Source organism: Perca fluviatilis, chromosome 23 (assembly GCF_010015445.1).
Source record: "Perca fluviatilis chromosome 23, GENO_Pfluv_1.0, whole genome shotgun sequence".
Taxonomy (NCBI): domain Eukaryota; kingdom Metazoa; phylum Chordata; class Actinopteri; order Perciformes; family Percidae; genus Perca; species Perca fluviatilis.
This window is the reverse complement of record NC_053134.1, coordinates 18,898,375-18,914,498: the sequence shown is the minus strand read 5'-3', so window position 1 is coordinate 18,914,498 and position 16,124 is coordinate 18,898,375. Positions and strand designations below refer to the sequence as shown.

Sequence of the window (16,124 nt, the reverse complement as noted above, 5' to 3'; positions counted from 1 at the left end):
TGGCTTTCTCTCTGTCCTAATGGCTGAGTATCGTACATCAAATGGCCTGATCAGATTTGTTAAGAGTACATCAGAAAAAAAAAAAAAAAACATGGAATTCTTCGCCAGCTGTATTTCATATTTGTGGTGTATTTCATATTGTCATTGCAGTAATACCATAGAGTTTAGCAGATTTACAGTTAAAGGGCAAGTTCACCCAAACTACAAAAAAAGTTTTCTTGCTTACTTCAATAGGTAATAAATATATACTTGAATTATTTTTAAATCAACCTGCAACGGAACTAACCTCATGTGCCAAATGGTTTGTTAACACAGAACTGTCTGAGAAGCTGTCATTGGAAACTGTTTGGGAAAGGGCAGGCACTTTAAAAAAATACCTTTTCCTATGGGTGATGTCAAGCGACTTTAATGCGCCCCGCAAAGCATCCCAGGAAGGCGGCGCTGCATTTGAAAAAATGCTGCGCATCAAAAAAGCTGGCCGATGCCCCTCTTTATGCAAATGAATCCGTTGAACGTGACGCGACTATCCAGTAGAAGTAGACGAAAATCTGACCTTTGTCGATCTGAAATGAAGACAGATTCAGCAACTGTATGGCCTATTTCTCGCTTAAAATGTTTTCAGAAACACGTTTCGGTGAACTATTTTCGTAAAATACGAGATCGTATTCTGAACGAGCCGCCATGATGATCGTTTTGAAATTCGGGAGTAGCCAGACCCACGTGACGTGTTCGTCCAATCAGCTGCCGGTCAAGGGCGTGGCGCATCAACCATGGATGTATTACGTCGCGACACCACGCTTCAGTCGTGTCGCAAAAATGCATCCGCACTGTCAGACAGAAAGCAAAAAAAGCAAAGTCTGAATCTAAGACAAACAAAAAAATGCAAGTTAAGATATTGGGCTAAAATACAGTATAAACAAATAAAATATAAATGAAGTGATATAATTTGTGTAGACAGTATTGCAAATTATTAAAACTGAATGTAAAAGGGAATGCGTCACTGCTGCGAAGCCAATTGCCCCTGTAGGGAGTACCTAGAGAACCTTTGAACCTTTGTCCATAGTAGGGAGAAATAAAGTTCTACTTGACTTGACTTGAATGTGAAAAGTTATGTAGTAATGTGCATACTGAGAGGTGTTAACATTTCTCAAGTAAAAGTATATAAAGATAAAGTGACTGTTTAAAGCTAAAATGACATGTGATGAGCTCAGAGCTCAAGAGTTCAAAAGTCAGTCCCTGAGCCTTGTGGTGCGGGAACGGATGCTGCAGCTGCAATGACGGGAAACAAAAGTGTTGATGCCTGCGCAGTATGCTCGTGTTGGCTACTTTTATCGGGTGCAATCTAGCATCTACCACACTGACTGTAATGGTCCGGAGTATAGCAGCACTTTCTACAGTGAGAAATAACCAATTAGGGTTTCTTAACCAAAAAAATAACACAACTGGAACCGAAATTGGGAAATTAACAACGTTGGGAACCAAGATTACAGGTTTCCCTGACGTTGGCATGTAGCTACATGTAGTGGAATGACTGTTACGGAGTATAGCAGTAAAATCCCCAACAAGGCTTTAATGTAGTAATGTCGGTTGAATGGGGTTGAAGCCCAAGTGTTGACACGTGTACTGGGTGCAATCTAGCATCTACCCAGCATCAGAGGATGTAATTTCTCTCAATTGTGGCCATTTTGAATCATCTCAATTTAAAAAAAATATGTTAACTGTTATAGCACATTATCAAGGTGTATATTAATTGTTAATTATGTTGGATACATTGCTATGGTTTACTATTCTTTTGTGATTTGTAATTCATTCAAAAGTATGTTGAAATTTAAGGTTAGCCTTAATTTAAAAAAAAAATGACATGTTGTAAGCCATGCTAGATCTACCATTGAAGTTAGGGCCTAAAATTGGGAAATTGTCAACTATGTCACCTTTCAACTACGTTACGCAGAAGTTCCAACTCATCATGAGTAAAATACTTTTTTCTTAATGTGAAATTTACCCTCAATTTGAGATGCCCACCTGTGATCGTATGACTCATATCGTATGTTTAAAGGTGCCCTGCCACACAAAACATTGCATTCTTTGAAATATGTTAGGTCCATATGTGTTTGTGTTATGTGGTGAATGTGAAAATGAACTGCTACCTCCTCTGTCAGCTCTAGCTACTGAGAAGAAATAAGCAGAGAAATCAGGCCAATTACAAAAGCTGGTCAGTATGACATGGTGTTGCCTGAGCTCATTACTATTCATGAGGTCGCTCAGTTGCGCTGGGTAAAGGATGCTGATAGCCAGGCTCTCATTGGCTAGCTTTTAGCCAATCAGAGTCAAGCAGCTTAGCTCGTCGAATATTAATGAGAACTGGCACATATCGAGCTGAGTCTTCCTGCAGGCTTTCTATACCACGCTAGAATGACTTGAAACAAGGTAACCAAGGCATTTTTTTCCACAAAAATTGTTAGAGTCCATGGAAGAACTTCAGACATTACCACAAAGTAATGAAATACGTGTGGCAGGGCACCTTTAAACCATGGCCAAGTTGGGTTTAATACTATACCAAAAGAAGATACATACATATATGCATATTTGGTTTATTTGATAGAATTCAGTATTCAGTAATTGCTTTAAATATGAAAAAAAATATGTTCAATTGGAGGGATTTTTAAATTTGAATACATTAGATTTTGATTTAGAAATCTGAAGGATACCTCCAGTCTGAGCTGTCAGTACTTTTCAGCGCAGTATGCTGCAGGCTCGGCACTCCCAGCTGGTGATGTGCTTGTAGGTGTAGTGTCTGATCTTGAGGTCAAAGCACTGCAGAGTCACTGTTCTCCTGTCTGAGCTCAACTCCTGACAGCATCTGCCCTTCTGCTCCACCTGCAGGTCACCATGTATCACGACAGAGAGAGAGGAGATGTGTTAATGTAATTTACCCAGAGTTAAAAAAAAAAGGAAAGTCTCTCAAATTCACACGGGACTGAAGGAAAAAAAATAAGTCCTCAGTATGACCACTAAAAACCTCAAAATGTGTTAATTGGCTGTGCCATAACTATTGCTATTCATAAGTGACAGGGATATATTTCTTACCTGTGCTGAGACACACATTGGCCCTGACACACAGGTATCTGCATGACGGTGGTACAGTTGTCTACAGTAACACTGATACTGGTCACCTTCGGAGCACACCTCTGGTTACCTGGAGTCAGGGGAAATTAATACGGGTGGCAATGTGATGTGTGGGAGTAAAACACTTAGGAAAATTTAAAGATGTTTTCCTCTTTATCAAGTTTTGAATGCAGGAAAGCCCCACAATGGTTAAATTGTTGGAACTGATATGTCAAACGTATACAAACTGAAATTGTAAATGCCTTCAATATTTTAGATTTTGACTTGACTTACATGTAAAGTAGCAGTGTTGATCTTCCCAAATTCTGTTCTAGTGAATAAATCACAAAAGCTAAATGTTAAATATTGTTCTACTTATTCTTTAAACACTTAACTATGGATTGGTTCCAGTGTATCAGCTTTTGTTTTCAAAAAGCTAGAGTTGGGTCAATTGCCGGTGTACGAGGCTAAACTGGTTGGATTTTATGCTAACCGGTTGAACCGGCATTTGTCACTTTGACACCTTCTGGAAAATTAAACAACAAGCAACCTGTGCCATCCAATTTGTATTTCAAGCAGTGTTGAGCAGTAACATTACTAGTTTAGCTAACATTACTTCTCAATAGTGTCTTGGTTTTCTAAATCAAATAGATTTTTAGTAGCTTAGCTCTCTTATTGATCAAGTAGTGCAGTAGCATCCACACAAACTACATTTTCAGATTAAACATTACACTAATTGGTAATTATTGGTAATTAAAAAGAGATAAACAAAACGGCTGGAAATGCATCTTATTTTAAAGCATATCCAGCTTATCATATTGCATTTACAGTTAAAGGTTCCATATTATGCACATTTTCAGGTTCCTACTTGTATTTTTAGTGTCTCCTAACATGTTTATTGCCATGCAGCTAGAGGGGGCGAGTCTGCTTACATCCTCAGAGAACTGTCAACTTGTGTATCTGGGACAATGGCATGGCGTAGCTACATCGCCATTGCCTAAAAAAGGCTATGGCTAATGTGTTAGCAATTTACACATCCATTAGCACAAACATATTCAAGGAGTATATATATAATATATATATATATATATATATATATATATATATATATATATATATATATATATATATATATATATATATATATATATGCTTTGATTTTAAGGTTGGTCTTATAGAATGTCATTTGGGCACAAACCCTTTTTTATTTTATTTTGAACATTGCAATATGTAGGCAATTACATTTTGATGTCTTAAAGCTACATTAATATATTTTGGCCACTAGGAGACAGAAGAGCACTAACACAAACAGACAGACAGTCCTGACATTTAAAAAAACACATTATCACATTAAAAGGCTATTGCTAATGTGTCAGCAAGCACATTAAAAAACAAGCACTTTAGTGAACATACATTGACGGTCCCCTCTGTCCCATAGGATTACATTGCAGCCCGATACTAAACTGTCACACATAAATCACTTTAAAGCTTTAAGATGAAAAATTCTATCTTTTATGGAATGTTGTTTTATTCAATATTAAATAAATGAATAAATTAATTAATAAATACATGAATAAATAAATAAATATGCCTTTGAAATACATCATGAAATAAATAAATGAGGCAATAAATACATAAATAAATGTAAATATTCATATAAAAATGAATCAATTAGTTAAATAAATATATTAAAAGGTTTTACTTTTAATTATTTCATGGTACTTTTATTTCCTAAATCCACATTTATTTATTTCCGTGGACTTTTATTTACAGTTCTTATATGCAAATCAGGGTGCGTGACTATCTCTCACATTCAGACAGAGCCGTGCTCTATACCCAGTGCACAGTCACCTATTCTGGGGTAAACTGAACCCCTCTCCCTTCTCCCCCCTTTTACCCCCCCCACCAACAACCCCCCCACACGGCAGCTGGCAGTGCTCTGTACCCAGCCCACAGTCACCTATTCTGGGCTAACTAGACCACCAACTACCACTCAACTGACGGAGCAGTTCGCGGGGCTACCCCGGTTTAGGGGACTGTGCGCTGGGTACAGAGCACCGCAAACTGCCGGTCATGTTGCTCCTTCAGGTCAGCGCTAGTTGGTGGACACTCTCATTTGGCCAGCCTTTTTTTGTCCACGGCTCTGTTCTGAATGTGGGAGATAGCCACACCCCCTGATTTGCATATAAGAACTGGAAATAAATAGAGAAAAATCAATAAATGTGGCATTAGGAAATAAAAGTCCACTGAATTAAATAAATGTGGATTTATGAAATAAAAGTCTCTTGAAATAAATAAACGTGGACTTATAAAATAAAAGTACCATGAAATAATTAAAAGTAAAACCTTTTAATATATTTAACGAATTGATTCATTTTTATATGAATATTTACATGTATTTAATTATTTATGTATTTATTGCCTCATTTAGTTGATATTTCATGATGTATTACAAGGCATATTTATTTATTCATGTATTTATTCATTTATTTATGTATTTATTCATTTATTTAATATTGATTAAAACGGCATTCCATAATCTTTACCTTACTTAATGCTATTCAGGTATAAATGGTGGACACAAGCTCAAAAGCCAAAAGTTCTCCAAATATTTTACATATTTTATTCTCACTTCCTCTAACATCATACTGAAAATTGTTTCATACGTAAACATCATTACAAGTGAACAGCACCCATTTTGTTTTCTTGATTGTTTTGAAGTAGAGCTAAAAATGACCTCTAAGTTGATGTTTTTGTGCAGAAGTGGATTGCATATAATTGAATGTAATTTGATTGGTGTTCATAGTAAAACTAAGCTTTGACCTTTGAAGTAAACAAACAGCAGTCGATATTTTCAGCATGATATCTTTGTAAAAAAAATGAGGTGTAGGCTACTGGTCGAAGACCAAAGACTGCTGACACTGTGCCATTACCACATTTGGTTCACTATAAATGCAGCACAGTACTTTGGCAATAGAGAATCTGTGTTGTTCACTTGCAATACTTGCATTGTTGCCTTCCCCAAACACCTTAAATAGAGCTCTCGTCGTCCCCGTCTTCTTTGTTTTTGCCAGTGCTGATGTTGGCGTGTCCATTTTCCACTGCGTTACCCTCTAGTCCATTTTCTTTAGCCTGATTCCTCAGTGTTAACTTCTTCTGTCTCTTGACAACTGTGCGGTAGACACCTCCCCAGAGCATGTTAGAGAGGAAGTAGAGTCCAGTAATCAACCCCAAGAATGTCATTCTGAAAGTAAAGTACATTAGAACAGGTTACGTTTATTTTTTTACTTCACTGAAGGGCTTTCGGTTTTTTTTGTCTTAGTTCTGAACAAAAAATGATTCTATCAAGTGAAACTGCTATACTATAGTACCAAACAACTGTGGGATTAGCGAGAAAGTCACTGAAAGAAAAAGAGAGCTGTAAGTGTTAGTGTAGGTTAAATGTAAAGCGGATAATTAGCCGCTGTAATGAATATTTGTGATCTTGAGTAACCACGATTCGATGATTTGAAAATATAAGCAATTGCCCAAGCCTATATGAAGGTAAATATGGTGCAAAATACGAGCTCGTGCAGCACCCTACAAGGGTTAGTTGGGGTCAGCAGCAATACCTTTCACTCAGTCTGGGCAAACGTGTCTGTTAATCTTAATATCTACCTAACAACAACTTTGTCTCATAGCCCCTAGTCTCGCATTGCCAGACCTTCGTCCACAGCGCTGTGGAGGAGGGTCTGGCGAGTCCACACAGCATTCCGGTATGGGAGAAAAACGTGCTCTGGTTTATTGGCATTTCTTTAAACCAATTGGAAACATCTTGAGCGGTGCTGACTGCCGTACGGAGTAACGGCGCCTCGGCAAAATAGCCTCGGGAAGGAACTTCAAAAGTTGTTTTAGTCGTGCAACAGAAAACTCAGATTGGACAGATAGTCTAGCTAAAGAGTGAAATCCAGTGAAATCCAGCAGAATTTCCATTGAAAACGGAGCAATAAATAAATCCACCGGAGTTTAAAATGCCAACACAAAGAAAGAGGAAGGTGACCGACATCTGGCCGAAATGAGGGACATCCGGCAGAATTTACGGCGGCACCTGAACAATCCCAGAAATGAAACATTGTCAATATTATAGACTATACCTTTTTTTTTTTTTTAAAGCTGCACATACCCATTTCGAAGCTGCCATCTCTAACCCCTATGAGGGAGCTAGGGATATCAAAGCGCCTCTCAATCTGGGTGATGGAGCTCTTCATATAGGCTCCACCAAAGGCTTTGGAAAAGAATACAAATGCCAGAGAAGCCAGGAAGAGCTGGAAACATACAAACACACACAATAAGCATGTTGGAGGAAACTGTTTGATTTTTTTCCTTATTAGGTTTAGTTAAAAGGGTTAGCTATGGGGCCATTATTGTAGCAAAACTATTTGCAAATGTGTGTGGAGAGTTGAGTAACCATCTCAATCCATGTGTGCGTATTCCAATTTTTAAATATGGAAATGTGAAAAATACAGACAAGTCATCGGTTACAACTCAGTAGGCATCTCAATCGACTGTCTTTTTACATGTGACTTTTGCTACACTTCTGTCATGGCAGAATGGCAAATGACAACCTTGGTAATAATCTTTCCGCAATGAGAGGATTAATCTGCTTTTTTGCAGGTTGACTTTTGCAATGGAAGGTTTTTAAATGAGGCCTTTGAATGACTGTATTAACACAGACTCCTCCTCCCATGATAGATTAGGATCACACACAAGACCTACAGTACTTCATACCTGCTTTCAACATTGATTGGATTTACTTTCATTTAGATTAGATTGGTTTGAATGTAATCTAATGTAAAACATGTTTGATTCTTATCTTCATTTTGACATCATGATAGACAAAGAAGAGGACATAGATACAATATAAAGTCTGGGTTGTGGAGAAATGTTTAGTGAAATCTTAAATCTTTCTTTGCGTTACCAGTAAATCATACTTGTGTGTGCAGCCGACCAGCCGTAACCTTACCACAAAGATATTAGAGATTTAAAGGGATTCACACTGGGCTATAGGTCATAAACTATTCTGTTAATTTGTTTCAAGAACAGATGAGGCTCCACAGGTACACTAAATGTAATTTCCACCAGAGTAATAAATCAATGTTATCAACCAATATTAACTGCTACTGACCTAATAATGTCAATTTTTTTATATGATCAGAAAGCATGTAATAAACTATCACCAAATTAACAAAGTGAACCAATAAAAAAGCACTTTACTGAGTCTGACACATGCATTTTAACACTCCGTTATACTTTTAAACTAATCTGTTCTCATTCCATGAGCAAGCAAAAACATGAAAAAGCTTTTCATGTATTCAAACTCTCATTTAATTTCAAAGTCTCCTATTTTATCGGATCAAGAGAAAGATATGGCTTTTTTTGTTAATGCTTTCCCATCATCAGGTGCGCTATTTGCCTTTCACAGATAATACTGACAATACAACTGGGTAAAGAAAATCTTTACAATGAGATTTAAAAACTCACAATCACATATCCATTTGTGTTCACAAACATGGATTTAAAAGATTAAGGCTGTACATGAAGTAGTGAGTGATATTCCCTGACAATTTTAAATACTTAGTAAGGGTAACATTTTACAACATTTTCTGATCACAATAATGACAATTTACCAGTAATTTACACTGAAACACAGGTAAATAGTACAATATCTCCTCAGTGCATCTTAAAAAAGACCTTAGTGTAGAGTTAGAAGGGAAAAAACAGAAAGAGTATTTACCTGAGATGCGGCAGTGGTACCCAGCTTCTCATGTCAACTTGTTGACCATGTAAATAAAAAGCCCTCCAACCCCTCCAGCACTCACACACACAGACACGCCCCCACACATAAACACTGCTCCGGTTGAGTAATGCCCAGCAGTTTGTCTGACCAGCACCGGAAGGTTCAGAAGAAGTTGAATACATACTTTATCAATTCCATTTTTACACCCTGTTGGTACAGTTACACACAACATACACAGACCCAAATACACACACGTGCTCAGGACCTATACATGCACTAACGGAGAGACGTCAGAGTTCGGGGGTGCCCCCATGGACAGGCACCCCGAGGCCGATCTGTGCCTTGCTCGAGGCACTCCAGGGCACTACCAGTCCACCACCGTACTTGGCCCGTACGGGGACCCAAACCTTATACGGTTCCCAAGCCAATTCCCTATGGACTGAGCTACTGCCAACCCAGAGATTCAATTCCGAATGCAAACACACACTCACATTCACAGTCTGCGCACACTCACACATCCTCCTCTGTGAACATCATAAGCTTCCCAAATATCCATCCTTTTGTACGCACAACAAACAGCAGCAGCATGAAGCTTATTTTACAAGCCTGCTGTTTCTGTTAGTTTGCTGTTTTCAAAGACTGAAATGCTTTTCCTCTCCTTGAGAAATTTAGCTTTTGTAAAGCTGGGTTGTCCCGAGGCCTGATCAAAGTCTTCCTGTCCTATTGATGGCCCCTAACAATGGCTTTCTCTCTTTGTCCTAATCGCGCATCACATTGCCTAATTACATTTGTTAGAGTAGGCTACATCAGATATTAAAAATACTCAGAACATGGGATTTTTCGCCAGCTATATTTCATATTTGGTAATTCATATTTTCATATGCCATAGAGAGTTTAGCAGATTTACAGTTAAAGGGCAAGTTTACACAAACAAATAAAAAATATAAAATATTTTCTTACTTCGATTGTTAATAGTTGATTTTTTTTTAAATCAACCTCCATCACCATTTTGAATGTTATCACTCTATTGAATGGGCATTACCAGTGGTTATCAGCCTCAAAGATATGGGTTAGAAGGGGCCTGCTACACCTACTAGTAGGTTCAGAAGGCCGTTATCATCTATTCATGTGGTAATGGTCGCTGTTAGTGTGGTCAGGACCCCTTGGCGTCACGTTTTGTTGCTCTAAAAGAGTCTTGTAAATTCTTCTAAACCAAAAGCTACATAATGTTCCAGCAGGAATGTGATCCGGAATTGGGAAGCAATGATCAACAAAATTGGCAACCAAGCGAGCGAGAGACACTGCAGTAACGTCTTTTGAAACGGTGTAGAAGCCCAAGTGTTGACGCCTGCGCAATGACAGGTATCAGGTGTTATCTAGCATCTACCCAGCATCAGAGCAGTTTGAATACATTCTAATGAGTGTCCTCTCATTTGAAAAAAATATTTTCTCAATAATAATATTGTAATGGCGAATTGTCAAGGTATATATTAGTTGACAGTTAACTATGTTGTGGTTCTAATTCAAAAATATGTTGAAATTAATGGTTGACCTACATGTTGCTATCCATGCTAGGGCTACCATTGAAGTTATGGGCTAAAATAGGGAAACTGCAACTATCTATGTTACCTGTCAACTAGTTTACCCAGAAGTTCCAACTCATAAGCAACATACATTTTTCTTTGAGAATTTTACCCTCAATTTGAGCAGTTCACTCAGGACTTCGGATCGATCACTCAGGACTGACGTTAGAGCCAGGTCCAAGTTGGGTTTAATACTACACTAAAAGAAGATGCATACTACAAACTTTGATGATGAGAAATGTATTTGGTTTATTTGATAGGAAACAGATTCAGTAATTGCTTCAGTTGGAGGATGGATGGATTTTTCATTAAAATTGAATACATTTGATTTGAAAATGTAAAGGATACATTACAAAATGTTATTCTTGGCTCCGCTCTAAGCTGCCAGTACTGTAAGGTTAGCCTTACAAGGAAAATTGCATGTTGTAAGCCATGAAGTTATGGGCTGAAATTGGGAAATTGTTAACTATGTTAACTTTCAACTAGGTTACCCAGAAGTTCCAACTCATCATGAGTAAAATACTTTTTTCTTAATGTGAAATTTATCCTCAATTTGAGCTGCCCACCTGTGATCGTATGACTCAGGATGGATGTGTAAACCAGGTCCAAGTTGGGTTTAATACTACACCGAAAGAAGACACATACTTGTATGCATATTTGATTTATTTGATTGAAAACAGATTCAGTAATTGCTTTAAATACAGAAAAAGCATGTTCAATTGGAGGGATTTTTGATTAGTAATACATTAAATTTGAATACATTAGATTTCAATTTGGAAATCTAAAGGATACCTCCAGTCTGAGCTTGCAGTACTTTTCAGCCCAGTATGCTGCAGGCTCGGCACTCACAGCTGGTGATGTGCTTGTAGGTGTAGGGTTTGATCGTGCGGTCAGAGCACTGCAGAGTCGCTGGTCTCTTCTCTGAGCTCGACTCCTGACAGCATACACACTTCTGCTCCACCTGCAGCTCACTGTGTAACCACATGACACTGTTGCAATGAGCCAAGGCACGGGGGGTGGGGGGGGGGAGAGAGACAAGATGTGTTATTGTAATTTCACCAAGGCAAGGCAAGGCAATTTTATTTATATAGCACATTTCAACAACAGGTTAATTCAAAGTGATTTACATAAAAAATTACAGAGCAATTAAAAACAAATAAAAAATGTAAAATAGATCAAATACGAGAATAAAATTCACAGTGCAGTATAAGACATGAAAGAAAGGCAACATCAACAAGAAACGTCTTCAGCCTTGCTTTAAAAGAACTGAGAGTTGCGGCGGACCTGCAGTTTTCTGGGAGGTTGTTCCAGATATGTGGTTAAAATTAAGGAAAGTCTGAGTCAAGGCACAGGTGGAGTAGGGAGGGAAGATGGAGGAGAGAGAGGGAGTGAGACAGACAGAGGCAGGAATAGAGATGTGTTATTGTGTCCTTAACCAGAGTTCAAATTCAGGAAAGTCTCTAAAATCGACATGGGAGTCCTCAGTACGAACACTAAAAACCTCAAAATGTGTTAATTGCTATTCATAAGTGACAGGGATATATTTCTTACCTGGGCTGAGACACACATTGGCCCTGACACACAGGTATCTGCATGACGGTGGTACAGTTGTCTACGGTAACACTGATACTGGTCACCTTCGAGACACACCTCTGGTTACCTGGAGTCAGGGGAATTAATACTGGCGGCAATGTAATGTGTGGGAGCAAAACACTTGGGAAAATGTGAAGATGCCCGTTTCCTCTTTATTAAGTTAAGACTTGACTTACATGTAAAGCAGCAGTGTTGATCATCCCAAAATCTGTCCTCCTGATGAATAGATCACAACAGCTAAATGTTAAATGTTTGTTGTTCTACCTATTCTTTACACACTTAACTATGGCTTGGTTCTATACCCCGTGTAGCAAAAATGATTTTTTTCCCACACCCGATAAATATGAATGAAAAACTTGTTTTAGCTGGTAGGAATTGCAGTAATACACAAGTTATGACTGCAGAATAAGGCTTGTAAGATGTTACAGTTATGAGTTTTAAGCAACAGCAGGGGGTGTGCAGTACCTCCTGACACTCTACTGTGGGACAGACTCTAGTCTCAGTCTGAATACCCTCTATGCTGCAGTTATATGACATGCAGGGATGGGCAGCATCCGTCCATCTGTCTCCAACCTACACACACAATGACAGATATCATGACAAGACACAACAGTACAATGATTCATTCCAATGTAAAGTCTGCAAATGTGTTTTTTTTCCATCTAAGGGAGAAGAAACACCTGCCTTTACTGTCAGAAGATTAGACACAACATACCTTGTATGTTTTTCCATGATAACTGCACGTCTTCTCAACTGAAAAATGAATGGTGGCAGAATCAAGTGAGGAAAAGAAAGTCTCTGAGATTAAACCAATTATTGTAAAGTATGACGTACTAGTGCTTACCACAAATCTGATCACCACAGCAAGAGGTGTTTACCAGCACAGCATTGGGGCAATTGGTTTACAGGGGGAAAAGAAAAAGAAAGTTTTTTAAAAACACTCTTTCTTAAGGCTGGGTGTTTTTTTTGCACACATATTTTGTTACAGCAGGCTTCCGCACCACCCGGGTACGTAAAGCATTGCGTGTAAACAGCCCGGAAAAAAAATATTTTCAATATAGATACAATGTCAGAGTCGCATTTTACTATTCGGTACTGATTAAGAAAAAAAGATACACACCAGTTTGGGCTCACCGAGTGGTCCTTTACAATCTGAATGGAAGAGCCACAAACTCTGCATTAACACTAGTTATGACAACATATGTCTAGGTGTGAGTGTCAGCCTTATAGGCCATGTTACTCACAGGCACAGTCAGACACACAGATGTCAGAGTGATTTCCTGCCCTGAAGAGGCCGCTGGGACAAAAACAGCCTGCCTCGTTTTTCTCGAGGGAGGCTCCTGGATATTTTCTCCTGTATAGCCAAATAGGAAGACAAATAGAAATGGTGGAACGCTTGACAGGGGAACATTTTGGATTTAATAAAGTGAGAAACAAATGTCACAACGAGTGTAAGGGTGTCATTTAGTAAAAGTAAACTTTGCAAACCCTCCATTGCAGAAGTCATCCAGCTTGTTATGACATTCTCTGTAAGCCAATCCTTTTGGACATGTCACATCTGAAACATGAACAAGAACAAGTTATCATTGACATTTTTAATCAAAACATCATTACAGGTCCATAAAACACAAATGTGTGCAAAAACATTAAAAGATACTGTACGTACCACAGCCTCCATCAGTCAGTCGTCTCCAGTCAATACAGAAACCAGCCTTCTTGCATTCATCAGCAGCTTGTTCTAGTGAAGAGCAAGGACCATTTCTGCATGAATCAAACTCACAGTTCTTCTTTTTAGAGGTCAGATTCATGTACAAGCTGCAATTTGAAAAGACTCTGGGGAAACAGAATAGGATAGATTGTAAGTCAATAGTTAAAGAATATACCAATATAAAACGTACAACAACTCAAAACATACACAGACAGACAGACAGCCAAGGTTAAACACCACTGAATATACAAGAAACAATATAGAACACTAGCATATGTTTTCTAGGGTGGTACTAGGTGGTAGCTAGGTCACTGCTGCGTTTGCGGGAGGTTGTTAAGCTGTAGCTTGGGTGTATGGGTGACTCTAGGTGCTTGCTACTATGTGTCTGCATTAGTCACAGTAATAGCAAGCTTGCGTAAGAGAAGATTTGTGCCTCTCTTTCATGATATACAGTGTGAGCAAACACACCGATTCTCAATTCTACCACCAATTCCCTATAAAGTGTGTGTGTGTAGCGACGGGTGGTCTAGCAGATCGCATAGTCTGCCTCGCTGGTGCAGGGGGTGGAGGGATGGGGTATGGGGTACATAGGTACAAGGTATGTCCCTTGGTGCAGAAGCACAGGCTGGCTTCAGCGGGTCAGGTACACCCAGTCAGAGGCCGTCTTATCACAGCAGCTGTCTTTCTCGATCTGCCCCTCCTTTTACGGATACATGATCCACCACCACAACTACACCTGGAGAGAAGATGGGAGCTGCAATCTGATGTCTAACATACACATATACATTTGAATTGACGTAAACAATATATATACAGCTTTTAGCCACATTTAGCACATTTTATGTTTCTCTGGCCCACATGTAGAGCCATATAAACGTATGCAGACATTCCAGCAAACAATCCTCAAACATGCAGCATATATGCTATCTAAAAATAACAGAAAGTGGCTGGTGAAAAAAAGTAGGGGTAAAATGTGCGCAAGCAAATTGGTCTCACAGACAACATTTTTCTTTGGGATTAGGTTTCTTTCTGCCCTCAGTGGTCAGGAAAGTGTTTAACACAGCTTTAAGCTAAACATACTGTTTGGCTTTTTTTAGACTATAAGCTCTTCACAGCATATTTTAAAGGGTTTTTGCATTAACTGAAACTCTACACACAAACACCTACTGTTAAAATGGTTATACAATATGCACTTCACCACACACATGGACCATCTCTTTTAATCCATTACCCACCACATTGTCCCTGAGTGTTGTTGAGGAAGTGCTCCATAGCCAGACTGACCACCAGGTTATAAACGGGACTGAGGGGAGACAATAAGAGCGGACCTCTGGGATGTAGATTGACATTATGTACCCCCGTGGTCTCAAACCCTCAACCCATGCTCCTCCAGTATGCGGCTCACGGGTTACGTTGTTCAAGAGTGCGTCTAGGCAGATTTGATCAATAGGCAGACCAACTTGCTCCATCCTTTCAATAGAGTATAATAATCTTAAATAGAGCTTAAGTAAAAAAACATTCTTTATCAAAGATAATGATTATAAGCATCTTTGTAGCCAAATAGAAAAATCTATTGTTTAAGGAGGAATGGGTGACATAACATACTATAAATAAATACAGTTGTATTGTATCTTACCTGTACTTTAAACATATCAGGAAGGATACTGAGTGTAGCTATCTTGTTCTGATATTTCCGGATGATGCCTTTAGCACAGGAGCCTTGGAGGCCCCGCCCACAGTAGAAGTTGTCCACAGCAATGGTCAGATTGCGACGTGGGGACTGCTCCTCCGCCAGGATGTAGGTGCCACCGTTCAGGAAATCAAAGGTTACACCTTGGAAAGAGATGTAGTGGGGATCTCCATATAGCTCACAGCAACCTAGAGAAGGTAAGAGGTGATTTTAGGAGGTATGGACGAAAAAGAGAAATCTATTTAAAAGGGATTAGCCACGTCAGCGGCTGGCTCTAGGGATGGCCTTTTTGGTGGGTAAATTCACCACTTTCGTCAGGGACTAAAATATCTTAACAACTATTGGATGGATTACCATTAAATTTAGTATATACTGTACATTCATGTTCCCAAAGGATTCATTGTAATCGACCTTGGTGATCCTTTTACTTTATCTCTAGTACAATCATCTGATCAAATTTTTACATTTGTCCAATAAATCATTACCCAATACCTGCAAAACATTCCCATTAGCCTCAACTGTACGCTGTGGTTCATGCTGAGTGGCAAAAATTTAAACAAAGATGGTGACCTATATTAACATTACCTGCTAAACATTAGCATGTTAATGTTGTCAATGTCAGCATGTTAGCATCAGCATGTTGATGTTAGCATTTAGGTTCAAAAGCAC

The 16,124-nt window shown here is 38.8% G+C and overlaps 2 protein-coding genes and 1 long non-coding RNA gene across 3 annotated transcripts; all 3 read right to left on the bottom strand.

The window, feature by feature from the left end:
* Positions 1-2,736: 2,736 nt before the first annotated feature.
* LOC120553380 (apomucin-like) lies at positions 2,737-12,949 on the bottom strand. The gene is made up of 6 exons (XM_039791726.1): positions 12,902-12,949; positions 12,773-12,810; positions 12,523-12,630; positions 12,234-12,273; positions 3,088-3,196; positions 2,737-2,877 (listed from the first exon to the last, which is right to left on the bottom strand). The coding sequence occupies exons 3-6, from the start codon at positions 12,592-12,594 to the stop codon at positions 2,844-2,846; spliced, it is 255 nt and encodes an 84-aa protein (XP_039647660.1). The 5' UTR covers positions 12,595-12,630; positions 12,773-12,810; positions 12,902-12,949; the 3' UTR covers positions 2,737-2,843.
* On the bottom strand, positions 5,618-9,263 carry LOC120553381. Its single transcript, XR_005638159.1, has 3 exons — positions 8,879-9,263; positions 7,268-7,409; positions 5,618-6,349 (listed from the first exon to the last, which is right to left on the bottom strand). It is a non-coding gene; the product is annotated as an uncharacterized LOC120553381 (long non-coding RNA).
* A 207-nt stretch (positions 12,950-13,156) lies between the features above and the next one.
* On the bottom strand, positions 13,157-13,884 carry LOC120553745 (mucin-2-like). Its single transcript, XM_039792441.1, has 4 exons — positions 13,724-13,884; positions 13,546-13,615; positions 13,302-13,411; positions 13,157-13,209 (listed from the first exon to the last, which is right to left on the bottom strand). The coding sequence occupies exons 1-4, from the start codon at positions 13,863-13,865 to the stop codon at positions 13,157-13,159; spliced, it is 375 nt and encodes a 124-aa protein (XP_039648375.1). The 5' UTR covers positions 13,866-13,884.
* Positions 13,885-16,124: the final 2,240 nt, after the last annotated feature.